General features: G+C 41.0%; 1 protein-coding gene across 1 annotated transcript in view; it reads left to right on the forward strand.

The window, feature by feature from the left end:
* Positions 1 to 18641, forward strand: part of CAP2 (cyclase associated actin cytoskeleton regulatory protein 2) — a 135471-nt gene that overhangs the window by 91148 nt on the left and 25682 nt on the right. Inside the window, exons 6-7 of the mRNA XM_055570702.1 lie at positions 311 to 396; positions 6911 to 7016. Coding sequence (XP_055426677.1) covers positions 311 to 396; positions 6911 to 7016 — 192 coding nt within the window. The remainder of the gene's footprint in view (positions 1 to 310; positions 397 to 6910; positions 7017 to 18641) is intronic.

Genomic DNA, 18641 nt, shown 5'->3' on the forward strand with positions numbered 1-18641 from the left:
AGGTCGCCCCTGCGCCTTGTCACGTTTTTGGAGTGTTTGGGGGAACTAGTGGCCACCTCCAGCCTCCTTCATCCTTCGTGAAAGGAAGGTTCCTTTCAGGCTGAACACAGCAGCTTTTTCTTACCCCCACTTGAAGTTCAGGGCTTTGTGTTCTGAGATGCAGGAAGCGTTACACCGATCCTTACAGAATAAAATTTGCCTCCAGTTTTCCATTGACATCTCCATTGCTTCTCTTCTTCTTTAAGGCATTTTCTTTCTTATCCTTTATTTTTTTTCTTTCTATGCTTGGGTGATGGCCCTCTTCTCTCAGTCCCCCAAACCCGGTCCTTATGTCAAGGAGATGAACGACGCGGCCACCTTTTACACTAACAGGGTCTTAAAGGACTACAAACACAGGTACGTACCTTCTTTTACTGACCAAATCTTCAATTGATTGTTTGTTAAACATTTGTCCCCAGACTTCATATAGTTCATTACTGATTCCTTTCAAAGGCTAATTGACTATAAACATTAAGGAAAAATCCCATCTGTGTAGGTAAAGCAAAGTAGAAAGTGAAATCAATGATCCAGATAATATGTGTGTTTTAGAAAGTCTTGCCTCAATTCTCTGGTAATGAATAAACTCTCCCAACAGGAATGTATGTCACTCTGTTACCTATCACCACAATAAGGAGAGGTCTGTGATGATTTGTGACGGACCAGCCCTAAATGGACAAAACTTGAGTGAGTGTTAGTCACTCAGTAGTGTCTGACTCTTTGCAACCGCATGGACTGTAGCCTGCCAGGCTCCTCTGTCTGTGAGATTCTCGAAGCAAGAATACTGAATGGGTTGCCATTTCCTCCTCCAGGGAATCTTCCCAACCAAGGGATAGAACCCTGGTCTCCTGCATTGCAGGTGGATTCTTTTACCGTCTGAGCCACCAGGGAAGCCCATTGATCAAAATAGAGTTGGTGAATGAGCAGAGAGAAGACAGGGGGTTTCAGGAAAGGAACTAGAAGTGAGGAACAGAAATGAGATGCGACAATAAACTAGGTCAGTGAGAGGGAGACCAGAGTTTGCGTTCAGATGAAATGAGTTGGTGGACAGGGTTATCAGTAAGAACAGCTGCCATTCGGAGAGCTGTTGAAAGTTCACAGATGAGGCTGAATCAGCAGGTTTTGCCTGGAGAGTGAGCTTAAAAGGACATGCAGTCTCCAGCTCAAATAACAGGTCCTGGAGAGCTCAGACTGGGGCTAGAATTGGAATGGGACTGAATGAGGACAGATATAAAGAAATATCAACTGGGGTTTCCCTGGTGGTCCAGTGGCTAAGATTCTGTGCGCCCAGTGAAGGAGGCCCAGGTTCAATCCCTGGTCAGGGAACTAGATCCCACATGCCGCAATTAAGACCTGGCATGGCCAAAAAAAATAAGTAAATAATTAAAAAAAAAAAAGAAATACGTACCAATATATTTTTTACTTAAAAAAAAAAAACAAAAAAACAGTCACACTCAGCAATCCCACTCCTAGATGTATTTCCAAAAGAAATGAAAACATAGGTCCACACAAAAGCATGTACATGATTTCATAGCAGCATTATTTATGGTTGGCAAAATGTGGAAACAATCCAAACGTCCATCAGCTGATGAATGGATAAGTAAAATGTGTAGCCATTTAAAAAATTAAGTAGTAAAAGTAATAAAAGTAAAAAAGCAGAATGGCTGTCTGGGGAGGCTTTACAAATAGCTGTGAAAAGAAGAGAAGTGAAAAGCAGAGGAGAAAAGGAAAGATATAAACATCTGAATGCAGAGTTCCAAAGGATAGCAAGAAGAGATAAGAAAGCCTTCCTCAGCGATCAATGCAAAGAAATAGAGGAAAACAACAGAATGGGGAAGACTAGGGATCTCTTCAAGAAAATCAGAGATACCAAAGGAACATTTCATGCAAAGATGGGCTTAATTAAGGACAGAAATGGTATGGACCTAACAGAAGCAGAAGATATTAAGAAGAGATGGGAAGAATACACAGAAGAACTGTACAAAAAAGATCTTCACGACCCAGATAATCACGATGGTGTGATCACTGACCTAGAGCCAGACATCCCGGAATGTGAAGTCAAGTGGGCCTTAAAAAGCATCACTATGAACAAAGCTAGTGGAGCTGATGGAATTCCAGTTGAGCTATTTCAAATCCTGAAAGATGATGCTGTGAAAGTGCTGCACTCAATATACCAGCAAATTTGGAAAACTCAGCAGCGGCCACAGGACTGGAAAAGGTCAGTTTCCATTCCAATCCCAAAGAAAGGCAATGCCAAAGACTGCTCAGACTACCGCACAATTGCACTCATCTCACACACTAGTAAGGTAATGCTCAAAATTCTCCTGGCCAGGCTTCAGCAATACGTGAACCGTGAACTTCCAGATGTTCAAGCTGGTTTTAGAAAAGGCAGAGGAAGCAGAGATCAAATTGCCAACATCCGCTGGATCATGGAAAAAGCAAGAGAGTTCCAGAAAAACATCTATTTCTGCTTTATTGACTATGCCAAAACTTTTGACTGGGTAGATCACAATAAACTGTGGAAAATTCTTTAAGAGGTGGGAATACCAGACCACCTGACCTGCCTCTTAAGAAACCTGTATGTAGGTCAGGAAGCAGCAGTTAGAAGTGGACATGGAACAACAGACTGGTTCCAAATAGGAAAAGGAGTACGTCAGGGCTGTATATTGTCACCCTGCTTATTTAACTTATATGCAGAGTACATCATGAGAAACGCTGGGCTGGAAGAAGCACAAGCTGGAATCAAGATTGCCGGGAGAAATATTAATAACCTCAGATATGCAGATGACACCGCCCTTATGGCAGAAAGTGAAGAGGAACTAAAAAGCTTCTTGATGAAAGTAAAAGAGGAGAGTGAAAAAGTTGACTTAAAGCTCAACATTCAGAGAACGAAGATCATGGCATCTAGTCCCATCACTTCATGGGAAATAGATGCGGAAACAGTGGCTGACTTTATTTTTCTGGGCTCCAAAATCACTGCAGATGGTGATTGCAGCCATGAAATTAAAAGACACTTACTTCTTGGAAGGAAAGTTATGACCAACCTAGATAGCATATTGAAAAGCAGAGGCATTACTTTGCCAACAAAGGTCCGTCTAGTCGAGGCTATGGTTTTTCCAGTGGTCGTGTATGGATATGAGAGTTGGACTGTAAAGAAAGCTGAGTGCAAAAGAATTGATGCTTTTGAACTGTGGTGTTGGAGAAGACTCTTGAGAGTCCCTTGGACTGCAAGGAGATCCAACCAGTCCATTCTGAAGGAGATCAGCCCTGGGATTTCTTTGGAAGGACTGATGCTGAAGCTGAAACTCCAGTACTTTGGCCACCTCATGCGAAGGGTTGACTCATTGGAAAAGACTCTGATGCTGGGAGGGATTGGGGGCAGGAGGAAAAGGGGATGACAGAGGATGAGATGGCTGGATGGCATCACTGACTCGATGGACGTGAGTCTGAGTGATCTTCGGGAGTTGGTGATGGACAGGGAGGCCTGGCAAGCTGCGATTCATGGTGTTGCAAAGAGTCAGACACGGCTGAGCGACTGAACTGAACTGAACTGATAGATGAGGCTTGAAAACACTATGTTGAGTGAAAGAAGTCAAACACAAAAGACCACATACTGTATTCCATTTATATAAAATTCCAGAATTGGCAAATCCATAAAGACAGAAAGTAGATTAGCAGTTGTCGGATGGCATCGCTGACTCGATGGACGTGAGTCTCAGTGAACTTCGGAAGTTGGTGATGGACAGGGAGGCCTGGCATGCTGCAATTCATGGGACACGACTGAGCGACTGATCTGATCTGAGGGTGGAGTAACTGCTAATGAGTATTGGGTTTCTTTGGGAGGTGATGAAAATGTTTTAAAACTGACTGTGGTAATGATTGCACAGTTCAAACTTAGCTATTGAATTGTATGCCTTGAATGGATGAATTGCCTAGGATATGAGTTATATCCCAGGAAAGCTATTATACTAAACAGATTAAGACAAAAAGCAACCACAGTACTCTCCTCCTCTCATAGAGTTTAGTTATTCTGTTAGCTCTTCTAGGAAGAGCAGCTCTAGAGACTTCTGACTTCTACACACCTTTTTTGCCTCCTGAGGTCTCTTCCACCCTAAGGAAGCTTCACTTAAGCTCTGATCCTCAGTAACAGACTCCCTGCACCCACAGAACTGTGGTTGAGTGCCCAGTGATACAACTCCAAATGTTGCCACTTTGTGTTAGAGACTACAGAACTGTGCAGTATGAATGAGAACAGGCATCAGAAATGCAAGACAATCTGCCCACATAAAAATAGCAGTTCAGGAAAGAACAAGTTTAAGTTGCAAAAGTATGTCAGCATTAACATGAAAGACCTCTTTACCTAGTCCCTTCTTGGGATGTACAGACACACACCTGTACCTGCCTATTCAGGACGCCTTAGCCACCTCCTGAGCCTCTGCCTTCTTGCACATCACCCTTGGAAGCCATTTTTGTTTTTATCTCAGCTCATCAGCTCCTGTCCTCCCAGTCCCTACTTTTGAGTGTGTCTTGGGGGCCATGGTGTGAGTGATTCTCTCCAGGTGTCGTACAGCCAAGAGAATTAAGAGTTTGCACTTTTTTGTGCACACACAAAGAAAGTCTAGTATTTGTTCCTCTTGATCAGCTATTAGGTAGAAAAACTACTTCTGACAGCATCAAGGACAATCCATTTAAACTTAATGGACCACCCGAAGACTGTGTAGTGTGCTGGGGAAATGCATTCAGTCCTAAGTCACCATGGAGCTTCCAAGAGTGCCAACCTGAACAAAGTAGAATGCTCCACAACCGCTTACTCACACCCATTTATGTGCACACCCAAGACAGCAGTGCCTGCAGTTTGTGTGGGCTCAGTGAGGGCTGCAGGGTGTTGCAGACTCATTGATGAGGTATCACCAGTGTGGCAGGCTGACGGCTGCCTGCCTGACAGACAAGCCGTGGGTGGAGAAGAAGAAAGGCGGGCTTCCTTGTGGTGTACACAGAAGGGCTGTGGGCAGTGGACTCGCATCTGTGCAGCCTTTTCAGCTGGCTTGACTGGCTGCTCAGCTCTTTTGTCAATAAATGAAAAGAGCAAGTTAATTATTTTGACTTTCCAGAGGTAAGACTTTTCTGAGTCATAGTCATTAAAAGTCACCCATCCCTCCCATAGCTTCTTCCAGGGGAAGTGGAACTGAGGCTGAGTTGTCAGCTCCGGAAGTATAGTTAAGTCCTCCTCAATTTGTTGTCTCTTAGACACGGGCTTCCCTGGTGGCACAGATGGTAAAGAATCCGCCTACAATGTGGGAGACCTGGGTTCGATCCCTGATTTGGGAAGATCCCCTGGAGAAGGGAAAGGCTACCCACTCCAGTATTCTTGCCTGGAGAATCCCCATGGACAGAGGAGTCTGGTGGGCTACAATCCATGGGGTTGCAAAGAATTGGACACAACTAAGCAGAGTCTGCCTTTGGGTTAAAAGGGACCATGTTGTTATTCCTTACCACACGTTTAGCTAGAACTTTCTTCAAGTTAAAATGGTACTGTAATAGTTAAAAGAAAAATAATTTGCCTGTGCAGGTTTGGACTTCATGTGTTAAGCTTTTTAATAGAAGTATGTTGAATGTGCAACCTGCTTTTTCTAGAATGCCTACAGACTGTGTTGTGCGTACATATGTACATATGCACATGTATGAATTAAATGACCATATAATAGATAAACATGTGGATTTGGGGTTTTGACTGTAAAATTGAGAGGAAGTGACAATGAAATATTTCATAGATTTGATTAATGTAGTTAGTAAATCTAAAAATGTGGAACAAAATCACTCATGTTTTTCCTTTTTGAGGGGCAGATAGTTATGAGTTCATTTCCCCATTTTCTTTTTCTTAAATGGCATGACTTAATACTCTGGAGTTCTAAATATGCTCATGGTACTTAGAACTTTTCAAGGAAAGCAAAATATATCCAGAGACAAGTTGTTATTGACAAAGGCGAAATAATAGAGATTTCCTTCCAATATTATCTTCAGATTAATGGCCCAGGTTTGTGATTAAATTTTTGGTAACAGATTTCATCATTTTCTCATTTACCACTACTTTATTCAAAGCAGAAAAAAAATGTGTGGTTGGAAATTATCCAAAGGAAATGCAACTGTTTTTGCCTGTTTATATCATAAGTTTAATGTTTCTAACAGTTCTCCCAATCCTATATGTTAATCTAGTTTTAAAAGGTAAGTATTTTATCACTTCTTGGTTGAGTGAAATAGGAATAAAAATACTGGCCGTGCCCTGCCTTGCTTTCACTGTCATTATGAGTATCAACTTAAGCTAATCTAAGTGATTGTCCCTGTACAACTGTTGAGTGTTACCTATTTGTAGGAAATCATTTTTCTTACTATAGCAACTTTCCTTATCAGTCCAGAATTCTCCAATTTGGTTACACTTTCAATCGAATAATTCCACAAATTATTCGAAAACAAGCCAAAGGACCTTTTTTCTTTTTAGTACCATTTTCCTGCCTGAAAGCACATTGTTTTTCATTTTGCATCAGAAGCAGTACAGAAAGAAATGATCTCCCCGCCATGTTCATCTCCCCGTGAGAGATGACACGAGAATGAGCTGACTTGGTTCGGTGGATGCTCTCTCTGCAGGCCTCTCTGTTCCACACCAGACCTCAGGGCACTCGGCTCCTCTCAGGGCAGACCTGGACCATATCCTTCCGAGGTTCTTTTCAGACTCAGTTCACAGTTACTGGACTAGAAAGACCGTTGTTCCAGAGTCATCTGGTGCTTTAGTTATTAGATTGCCATGTGCCTTCCAGTGTTGTTAAATTTTTATTTTAGATCCTAATAGCCCTCTCTTCCACTCTGTTTTATGACAAAGTGATCTACGTCATGTGGATTGGGTGAAGTCATATCTGAACATTTGGAGCGAGCTTCAAGCATACATCAAGGAACACCACACCACAGGCCTTACTTGGAGCAAAACAGTAAGTACCCAGCCCTGTTCCCCCTGGCTAACAAAAGGTTATGAAGATACTCATTCTCAGTAGCCGGGTAATTTTAGAATTTACCTCAAGGAAAACATAAGATAAAATATACATATAGAAGCTACTTATAAAAAATGCCGTTGGCATAGGAAAGCCTGGAAACTGCCTGCATGACAGACAAAAAAAAAATTGGTTGAGTTGTCAGTGGTAAGAACCTAGTGGAATGCTCTGCAGCCATCAAAATAACAGATACGGTGATTACAGGTGATGAGATGTACCAGTCAATGTTAAGTAATAGAGTGCAAAAGTTAATGAGCTCTAAGATGACATGTTTATTAAGAAACTGTGTAAGTAAAATTGAAGGAAACGAGATTTTAAAATAGTTATAATTTTAAGCAGATAGAATTATGAATATAATTTTTTAATGTTTTAAATTTCCTTTTGGCATTTTAAAGTTTACTAAGTAGTATTTTTCAATACTTAGGCAATCCTAGTGACTTGAATGGTATCCTAGTCCTAGGATAAAACCCCAACCTGAGTCTGTTCCGGCTTGAATTCCCACATAAGATTCTGATTTGATATTTGCCCTCTTCACCTTGTCTCTTGTCTTCTGCTCTCACTGATCCAGTGCTACCAAACTACCTGCAGAATTCTGAACACGCGCAGTGCTTAGATTGAACCAAATCACACTGTTGTTTTTCAAATTTTGAAAGTCTCATATTTAACCTTATTTGCAATGTCCTGAATATCTATTGTATAACCATTAGTGGTTCAGTGGTAGAATTCTCACCTGCCATGGGGGAGGCCTGGTTTGATTTCCAGCCAATGCAAGAGCACACAAGTTTTAGATCTTCCCAGGTGGCACCAGTGGTAAAGAACCTGCCTGCTGATGCAGGAGACATAAGAGACATGGGCTCAATCCCTGGATTGGGAAGGTCCCCTGGAGGAGGGCACAGCAACCCACTCCAGTATTCTTGCCTGGAGAATCCCGTAGACAGAGGAGCCCTACTGGACATAGAGTTGCAAAGAGTTGAACACAACTGTATCAACTTAGCATGAACATATATCATGCTCTATGACCTGAGTTCCCTGGGGAACTCTTTTCTCTAAGACTGATCTCCTTTGGCACCCTATCTGGGTTGGTGATTTTCCTCTATGCTTCCTTCACATCTTGAATATACCTCAGGCATAGTCTGTAGCATATAGAATTATAAAAATTTATGTTTTTAGATCTCGCCCACTGGATTGGAAGCATCTGTGTCCAGGTCCTCACATAGTATCTGGCATGGAGTAGGTACTCAGTAAATAGTTTGAACTAAATTGTGACTTAGGAGACTCTTAAGATCTTCCCTGCTCTTTAAAATCTCTGCACTTGTTATGAAAAGGCTTCCTGTGGGAACTTCCTTCCATTTGAAATGAATGTTAGGGGCTTCCATGGTGGTCCAGTGGGTAAGACTTTGCACTCCTGATGAAAGGGGCCCCGGTTCGACCCCTGGCCAGGGAATTAGATCCCACATGCTACAACTAAGACCTGGTGCAAATTAAAAATAATAAATATATAATGTTTTTTATTTTTGAAAAAGAAATAAAAAGACAGCTTTCAGTTGTCACAGGGGATGGTCTAACCAGAATAAAGGTTGAGGAGATGAAGTGGCACATTTGTGAATTCAGTTTAGAGGTAGAATGCTCACTGCCCCCACAGTCACAACCAGCAAGTAACCCTCGTGCTGAATGCTGATGTCAGTAGCACAGGATTAATACCAAGACAGAGTTTGTGATTTTTCGAGGGAGTGTGGAACTCCTGTATTTGTTCCCCAACCCTTGACCTCTAATGACTGATGCTTCTTTTTATACTCTACTTGGCCTGTTTTCTCCATAAGAAATGCAAGATATTGCATACTAGTTATTTTTCTTCTGCCCACGATATTATGATTTCTGTGAAGAGAGTTCAAAAACATTTGAAGGGTTTTAATATGGATGAGTATATGTGGTAGGTAGGTCTTTGTGTAGATTAATTAGAATTATTTTTCATAATTTCCAATGAAACGCTATTTGGCTATAGATCAGTTTGTCATAAAAGGGAATTGTCACATGTTTGCCATGGAGATAGGACATCATGAGAGAACAGAAAACTAAATATCAAGACTCCTTAGATGTCTTATTATTTCATAGTTAGATAAATGGGAAAGGAATGAGAATCCATTTGTGGAAAATAATTGTGTCAACAAATGCTGGCCTATTAATTCTCTAATAGTGCTCATGGAAAATGAATGGAAAATTACTTTTTAAATGGTTTGCATACCTCTAATGCAATGTAAAAAACTGAGTAATTGTGCTTTGAATATAAAAGAGAAGGAATGACTATTACAGAAAAATAAATGTGGTTGTTTTCCTTTGATCCAGAGTAAATACGTATCTTTTCATTATGTTCTTTAGAAATACATACTTTGTAACAATGAGCCTTAAACTTGTAAAGGCAACCCATAGTAAGAAATACCTTTTAGACACACACATACACACCCCTCCTCACAATACTACAAGTTTCACAAAATACTTTGTCTTACCCCATGGAATGCATTCAGATATTTTCTTTTGTTTTACTTTCTTTTTTAAATAAAATCTTGGCTGAGACCCACAAATTGACATCATCATCAATTTGAAAAACATGCTATAAAACAAAACGTTATATTTATATAAGTATAAATATTTATTTTGTTGTTGTTCAGTCACTCAGTCATGTCCAACTCTTTGCAACCCCACGGACTGCAGAATGCCAGGCTTCCCTGTCCCTCACTGTGTCCTGGAGTTTGCTCAGATTCATGTCCATTGACTTGGTGATGCCATCCAACTACCTTCTCATCCTGCCTTCAGTCTTTCCCAGCATCAGGGCTTTTCCAATGAGTTGGCTCTTTGTATCTGGTGGCCAAAGTATTGGAGTTTCAGCTTCAACATCAGTCCTTCCAATGAACACCCAGGACTGATCTCCTTTAGGATTGACTGGTTTGATCTCCTTGCAGTCCAAGGGGCTTTCAAGAGTCTTCTCTAGCACCACAGTTCAAAAGCATCAATTTTTTGGCACTCAGCCTTCTTTATGGTCTAGCTCTCACATCTGAATGTTTACTTGTTTATATAAAATATAATCCTTAGAGCATACATTAGGAGACATGGACTGCCATAATAATAGTGACAGCTGTTATTTATTGAGCATAAGTTATGATATGGGCAAATTCTATTTAAAGTGGTAACTGTTATAAAGCAGAGCAGCTGCTTCACTTCTATCATGGAAACATTGTATGACAAAGTTTTGACCAGATACTAAAAGTGAGGAAAAAATATATAAGAGAATGTTGGCTCAGCAATCACATCATATGTGCAAAATCTTTCAACAAGTTTTAAGATATTGTATAGAAATATATTTCCTATTATTTTTGCCCTCATGGGCACAATAAAGAACAGAAATGGTAGGGACCTAACAGAAGCAGAAGATATTAAGAACAGGTGGCAAGAATACACAGAAGAACTGTACAGAAAAGATCTTCATGACCCAGATAATCACGATGGTATGATCACTCACCTACAGCCAGACATCCTAGAATGTGAAGTCAAGTGGGCCTTAGGAAACATCACTACAAACAAAGCTAGTGGAGGTGATGGAATACCAGTTGAGCTATTTGAAATCCTGAAAGATGATGCTGTGAAAGTGCTGCACTCAATATGCCAGCAAATTTGGAAAACTCAGCAGCGGCCACAGGACTGGAAAAGGTCAGTTTCCATTCCAATCCCAAAGAAAGGCAATGCCAAAGACTGCTCAGACTACCGCACAATTGCACTCATCTCACACGCTAGTAAAGTAATGCTCAAAATTCTCCAAGGCTTCAGCAATACGTGAACCGTGAACTTCCAGATGTTCAAGCTGCTTTTAGAAAAGGCAGAGGAAGCAGAGATTAAATTGCCAACATCTGCTGGATCATGGAAAAAGCAAGAGAGTTCCAGAAAAACATCTATTTCTGCTTTATTGACTATGGCAATGCCTTTGACTGTGTGGATCACAATAAACTGGAAAATTCTGAAAGAGATGGGAATACCAGACCACCTGACCTGCCTCTTAAGAAACCTGTATGCAGGTCACGAAGCAACAGTTAGAACTGGACATGGAACAACAAACTGGTTCCAAATAGGAAAAGGAGTACATCAAGGCTGTATATTGTCACCCTGCTTATTTAACTTATATGCAGAGTACATCATGAGAAACACTGGGCTGGAAGAAGCACAAGCTGGAATCAAGATTGCCAGGAGAAATATCAATAACCTCAGATATGCAGATGACACCACCCTTATGGCAGAAAGTGAAGAGGAACTAAAAAGCCTCTTGATGAAAGTGAAAGAGGAGAGTGACAAAGTTGGCTTAAAGCTCAACATTCAGAAAACAAAGATCATGGCATCCGGTCCCATCACTTCATGGGAAATAGATGGGGAAACAGTGGAAACAGTGGCTGACTTTATTTTTCTGGGCTCCAAAATCACTGCAGATGGTGATTGCAGCCATGAAATTAAAAGATGCTTACTCCTTGGAAGGAAAGTTATGACCAACCTAGACAGCATATTAAAAAGCAGAGACATTATTCTGCCAACAAAGGTCCGTCTAGTCAAGGCTATGGTTTTTCCAGTGGTCATGTATGGATGTGAGAGTTGGACTATAAAGAAAGCTGAGTGCAAAAGAATTGATGTTTTTTAACTGTGGTGTTGGAGAAGACTCTTGAGAGTCCCTTGGACTGCAAGGAGATCCAACCAATCTATCCTAAAGGAGATCAGTCCTGGGTGTTCATTGGAAGGACTGATGTTGAAGCTGAAACTCCAATACTTTGGCCACCTGATGCAAAGAGCTGACTCATTTGAAAAGACCCTGATGCTGGGAAAGATTGAGAGCAGGAGGAGAAGGGGACGACAGAGGATGAGATGGTTGGATGGCATCACCGACTCGATGGACATGGGTTTGGGTGAACTCCAGGAGTTGGTGATGGACAGGGAGGCCTGGCGTGCTGTGGTTCACGGGGTGGCAAAGAGTCAGACATGACTGAGCGACTGAACTGAACTGAACTGAAAAGTTGAGGTTAAAAAACTATTACAAAGTATATTATAAAAATTGTAGTTTTTAATTTTAAATCTAAATTATTTAAAATCACATAAAAGATTCTAAAACATAATCCCTAGCATAGATCAAACTAATTTCTTCTCATTTACTATGGCCTGGTGACTTACCAGAGAAGTAAATCATGAACAATTATAGCCAGTATCACAACATTCTTTTTATTTTAATTTTTTGTCTTTTTCGGTTATCTGTTTTAAATGTAGCAATGTGTATGTGTCAATACCAAACTCCCAGTCTACCTCTTTCCCTCCACCCTTCCTCCCTGGTCACCAGCCACGAGTTCATTCTCTGAGTATCACAGCATTCTTGCAAAGAAGAAGGAAAAGGCTATTAGAATTATCTGATAAAATGGTCTTTGGGAGGAAAAAATGAATAAAAGTAATTTCATTTATTTGCCCAGTGATCACAACTCTGCAAAAAGCATGTATTTCTAAAACGATAAGGATCAGAGAGAATGCAGAAAGGTGGGGTGTTGGCCTTCATTGACACTACAATATTCAGAAGTTTTAAGGAATCCATTCCATCTCAATGGGCAAAGTCGAAAGGCTTATGGTTATGAACATCTCAAGTATTTTGAGAAACCGCCCGTTTCTTCTGTTTTCAGATTGGCCCTTGAGATTTGAGCTCTGTGGGGTTTGAGTGACCAAGAGCATGCTGCTCTGGGCTGAGTTTCCAAACACGCGTTACTCTGAGAAATCTTTCCCTTGAGTTAACAGTTGGAACTGAACATACTGCTCCCACCATCCAGCCTTTGCGTTCAGACTGCAGCTGTGCCAGGCAACTGTTGCTCCCTTCAGTTGTCCCACGAACTATAAATCTTTGAGGCCAGTGGTCTTTCGGGACGGTGATTGGAGAGAAGGTCCATGTGTGTGTGCACGAGTGTGTTGGCATCGGGATGGGTGTGTTTGAAGGGAAGATGCAGCTGTTTAGTAATGTGTCTGGAATTTCTTGTTACATTTACTGTGGTAAATGGAATCTTCTCGTTCTGTAAGCGTTTCTTCACATGACCATGGACTGTAAAGACTCTACACCAGAAACGACTTGCGGTTTTCCATTAGTTTAATTATTGGGAACTCTTTCTCCATATTCATTTAGTCTCCTCGGCACTGGGTTTCAAATGCACTTTGTTGAATAAATTGATCTTTTGGCAGGAACCCCTTAGAGACACTGGTATATATTATCCCTTGCAGTTGGTCAGATTTGTAATATTGGTTGGCAGTTCTGCAAACCATATAGCTTAAGCTAAAAGAAGGGAGACCTAATCTTTACACTTATAATGACTGAAATAACTGATTCTTTCCATGAATTGTCCAGATCAGCATTCCAGCTTTTATTCTGTTCTCTGTAGATCTAGCCAGGAAAAGGTCATGAAAGGAATTCTATGAATAGGATACAGCATGGTTGTTTTCTTAACTTTCTGGTGTGAAATTTGTTGACATATTTTTGTCCTTTTATGTGTCTTTCCAAATTAGTTTTGAGAACAGCCAGGGTATAATTATTTATAGAATAGAATAAAACTACACGTAGATGAATGTGTATGAAGCCTTGTGTTGTGGTGATTTAATTCTTTCTGTTAATAATGTGGATTTTTAAAGCCTATCCTCAGGGACTTCTACTGGCAGTCCAGTGGTTAAGACTATACCTTCCATTGCAGGTGGGTTCAATCCCTAGTCAGGGAGCTATGATCTCATGTGCCTCATGGCCAAAAAAAACAAGACATAAAACAGTAGCAATATTGTAGCAAATTCAATGAAGACTTTAGAAATGGTCCACATTGGAAAAAATCTATTAAAAAAGAAAGAAATAGTAAAGTCTATCCAGTACACCAGGTGTCAACCATCCTAACCTCCCCTGAACCTCCAGTGAATGAAATCACCGGCAGTGGTCATGATTAGACAAGGTGGGGTTTGATTTTTCAGGGTACTCTACGATCACTTCTTTTCCTCCAGGCAGATATTTCTTTTCAGCCTGTTTCTCAATGTAAAGGCCAGATGTCCATTAACAGAGCAAAAATTTAACAGTTAGCTGGTGATCAAATTAAAACACAGCCAGAGGGTAGCCTGACTCATAAATAATGTAGAGTCTGTAGCACATCATTAAATATGTATGTCTCGTAAATTTTCAAGTCTTCTGGCCTCTCTGGTTTCGCCTTGATTTTTACAAGCAAAAATTGTCCTCAATCTTTTATATCAAAATTTTCATTTAGAACTTGTACCAAATCTGTGCCCTAGGTTTAATAATCAAAGTAAAAAGGTGATACCTCAGCCAGTGTGTTGTTTGTCTGGACCACAAGCTCATTGATTTCCTCTATGGGTCTATGGAGAGTGGCTCTCTCCAGTCTCCCTGACCACCACGGTGGTAATTACTCCTGGGTTTTTAGCTCCTTTGGGGGGCTTTGGGTAGCCAGTTCCTTTCATTCTCCTGTGGAAGAGATCTAGACTGCTCCGAAGGAGTTAGGTGTGCTCTTGACTGAAAATTAGAGATGCCAAGGGAACATTTCATGCAAAGATAGGCACAATAATGACAGAAGCAGTATGGACCTAACAGAAGATATTAAGAAGAGATGGCAAGAATACACAGAAGAACTATACAAAAAAGATCTTAATGACCCAGATAACCACAATGGTGTGATCACTCACCTACAGCCAGACATCCTGGAGCGTGAAGTGAAGTGGGCCTTAGGAAGCGTCACTGTGACCACAACTAGTGGAGGTGATGGAATTCCAGCTGAGCTATTTCAAATCCTAAAAGATGGTGCTGTGAAAGTGCTACACGCAATATGCCAGCAAATTTGGAAAACTCAGCAGTGGCCACAGGACAAAAGGTCAGTTTTCACTTCAATCCCAAAGAAAGGCAATGCCAAAGAATGTTCAAACTACCACACAATTACACTCATCTCACACGCTTGCAAAGTAATGCCCAAAATTCTCCAAGCCAGGCTTCAACAGTATGTGAACCGAGAACTTCCAGATGTTCAAGCTGGATTTAGAAAAGGCAGAGGAACTAGAGATCAAATTGGATCTATGGAGATCCATCCAGTGGATCACAGAAAAAGCAAGAGAATTCCAGAAAGACATCTACTTCTGCTTCATTGACTATGCCAAAACCTTTGATTGTGTGGATCATAACAGACTGTGGAAAATTCTTCAAGAAATGGGAATACTAGACCACCTGACCTGCCTCATGAGAAATATGTATGCAGGTCAAGAAGCAACAGTTAGAACTGGACATGGAACAACAGACTAGTTCCAAATTGGGAAAGGAGTACGTCAAGGCTATATATTGTCATCCTGCTTATTTAACTTATATACAGAGTACATCATGAAAAATGCTAGGCTGGATAAAGCACAAGCTGGAATCAAGATTGCTGGGAGAAATATCAATAACGTCAGATATGCAGATGACACCATCCTTATGGCAGAAAGCAAAGAGGAACTGAAGAGCTTCTTGATGAAAGTGAAAGAGGAGAGTGAAAATGTTGGTTTAAAACTCAACATTCAGAAAACTAAGATCATGGCACCTGGTCCCATAACTTCATGGCAAATAGAATGAAAACAGTGAAAGACTTTATTTTCTTGGGCTCCAAAATCACTGCAGATGGTGACCGCAGCCATGAAATTAAAAGACACTTGCTCCTTGAAAGAAAAACTGTGACCAGCCTAGACAGCGTATTAAAAAGCAGAGACATTACTTTGCTGACAAAGGTCCGTCTAGTCAAAGCTATGGTTTTTCCAGTAGTCATGTATGGATATGAGAGTTGAATGATAAAGAAAGCTGAGCACCAAAGAATTGATGATTTTGAACTGTGGTGTTGGAGAAGACTCTTGAGAGTCCCTTGGACTGCAAGTAGATCAAGCCAGTGTATCCTAAAGGAAATCAGTCCTGAATATTCATTGGAGGACTGATGCTGAAGCTGAAGCTCCAATACTTTGGCCACCTGATTCAAAGAAGTGACTCACTAGAAAAGATCCGGATTCTGGGAAAGATTGAAGGCAGGAGGAGAAGGGGACAACAGAGGATGAGATGGTTGGATGGCATCACTGACTCAATGGACATGAGTTTGAGCAAGTTCCGGGAGTTGGTGACGGATCAGAAAACCTTGTGTGCTACAGTCCATGGGACTGCAAGGAGTCAGACACAACTGAGCAGCTGAACTGAACTGACTAACAGAGGAACTTGAAATGCATTTATAATGAAGTTAGGTTGTAAAGGGCTCTGAGTTCAGCTTGAAAGAGCCTGCAGAAATTATGGGACTTGCCTGGGTCATGGCAACCAACTCCAGTGTTCTTGCCTGGAGAACCCATACTCCCTGCTTTGGAAGGTGAAGTCTTAACCTCTAGATCGCCAACTGTGTGTGTGTGTGCTAAGTCGCTTCAGTCATATCCAGCTCTTTGTGACCCTATGGATTGTAGAGTCAGAGAAGCCCACCAGGCTTCTCTGTCCATGGGGATTCTCCAGGCAAGAATACTGGAGTGGGTTTCCATGCTCTCCTCCAGGGGATCTCCCCAACCCAGGGATCGAACCCGAGTCTCCCACATCTCCTGCATTAGCTGGCGGATTCTTTACCACTAGCGCCACCTGGAAAGCCCGTGTTGACGTAAACCTTGTTAATTAGACTTCTTGGTGGGTAGGCAGGGCAACAGAGGGCTACATTTGATTTGTGTCTTGTGTTTTGTTTGTTTGGCAGGGGTTGTTGTGGTTGTTATTCTGTTGTGTTTTCATTGAAGTGTAGTTGACATATAATATTATATTAGTTTCAGGTATACTGATTTGGGTCCTGAAGGATGAGTAGGAGTTCCCTAATTGACAGCAAAGGAAAGGGCAGTTCTTAGCAGAGAATGCAGCACATGCCCATAGGACGTGAACTAAGTACTTTGAGAGCAAGAGAAATATTCACCTGAGTTTTCACCATGTTGCATTTGAGACACAGGTGAGATGTCCATCTCGACGGGGAGGTGACGCAGGCAGGTAAAATGCAGGTCTGAAATTCTGTGAACGGGGAGACTTAGAGATGATAATTAAATATTTCCAAGAGAAGACAGGAAAAAAGAGAATATGATGAAGGCTAAAACCCTGTGGTACACTGTTACTTAGAGAATGGAATAAATCAATCAAAGAAACAGAGAAAGAGGAGGAGAGCTAAGAGTCCAGGGTCTAAAGCTCTAAGAACAATAGGCTGGCCTATCAACTGTGACAGCTGGGGGAGGGTAAGGATGGAAAAAAGACTTTGTGTAATGATCTCTTCATTATTTATAGACCAGGTGTCTGATTTGAAGGATTATTGCTTATAGCTTCAATCTCTGCCTTTTGAAATTTGGGGATTATTCATGGATTTTATTTTTACCTTCATTGTATCTTTAGTAGAATAAGTGTAAGTCAGAAATAAAATATCTACAATTTCATAAACAGCAGTTTGGAGTTAGCTGTATTATGAAGCTGTATGCAAGCTTTTTATATTTATGACTATTTTTATTATCTCATAAATACCTTTGAGTTTTGTTAGTCAATCAGAATGCATAAATATTTTTAGAGTATTTAAATCTTTATCTCCCTAAATCAACCCAGTAGTGACTTTTGAAACTGCCTAATTTAATGATGAAGATTATTTTATTAACTAGGACTTTTTCATAACCAAGAATTCAAACTCTCTAAACCCTGGGGCCAGCAAGTTAATAAATGTTCTCAATTTATTGAAATCATCACCTCGGGAATATTTTAATTAAGATGTGTGCATTTCAGATTCTTTAAGATGTTAATGTTGAAGGCAGTGGTGTAATTGAGGGTGTCCTATTGACGACTCTGTCCTCCAGCCCTTCATAGTCAGGAGGTTGTGGCTTAAAGGTGCAGGCAGAAGTGCTTCCTGGAGCAGAGCTAGGAGGTGCCTGGATAGGAGGGGACTTTGAGTGAACTTGGCTTTCAGTCCCAGCCTAGAGCAAGCTATTATACAATACCCCACTCACTGCCCCCCAAGTTTTCATCCACCCCTGAGGTGCCACACCTCTGGGTCCAACTTCTTAGCCTTCACTCCCAGGGGAATGCCTCTACTTCCTAATAATTGCTGCCAGGGCTGAATGGCTTTATCCACCTCCTTGTCCCTCCTCACCTCCAAGGAGAAAGACAATGGCAGATGAAGTTTTTGGCCCATCCTTTTTGGGATACTAAGTGGTAGCAATTTTTCCTTCTTTACAAGTGAATTTTATCTTTTCAAATGACCAAAAGCTATTGAGACCCTCTTTAGAGAGGGGTTAATTCATGTAATACTCTTTGGTCAAAAGGAGCAGAAGACAAAGGCCTAAGTGATTACTTGGTGCATGTGTGTGTTTCTGCAAGCAGTCTGAAAGCAGTCCTAAAATAAAGTTTTGAGTACTGGTAGTTTCATCCAACAAGTGTGTCGCCTCAGAAGCTAGTGCCTTGAAAGACAGTGCTTAAATGGATCTGTACGTTCTTGGGTGATTAGTAACAATTCAGTTGCATTT

Source organism: Bubalus kerabau, chromosome 3 (genome assembly GCF_029407905.1).
Source record: "Bubalus kerabau isolate K-KA32 ecotype Philippines breed swamp buffalo chromosome 3, PCC_UOA_SB_1v2, whole genome shotgun sequence".
NCBI classification, from domain to species: domain Eukaryota; kingdom Metazoa; phylum Chordata; class Mammalia; order Artiodactyla; family Bovidae; genus Bubalus; species Bubalus kerabau.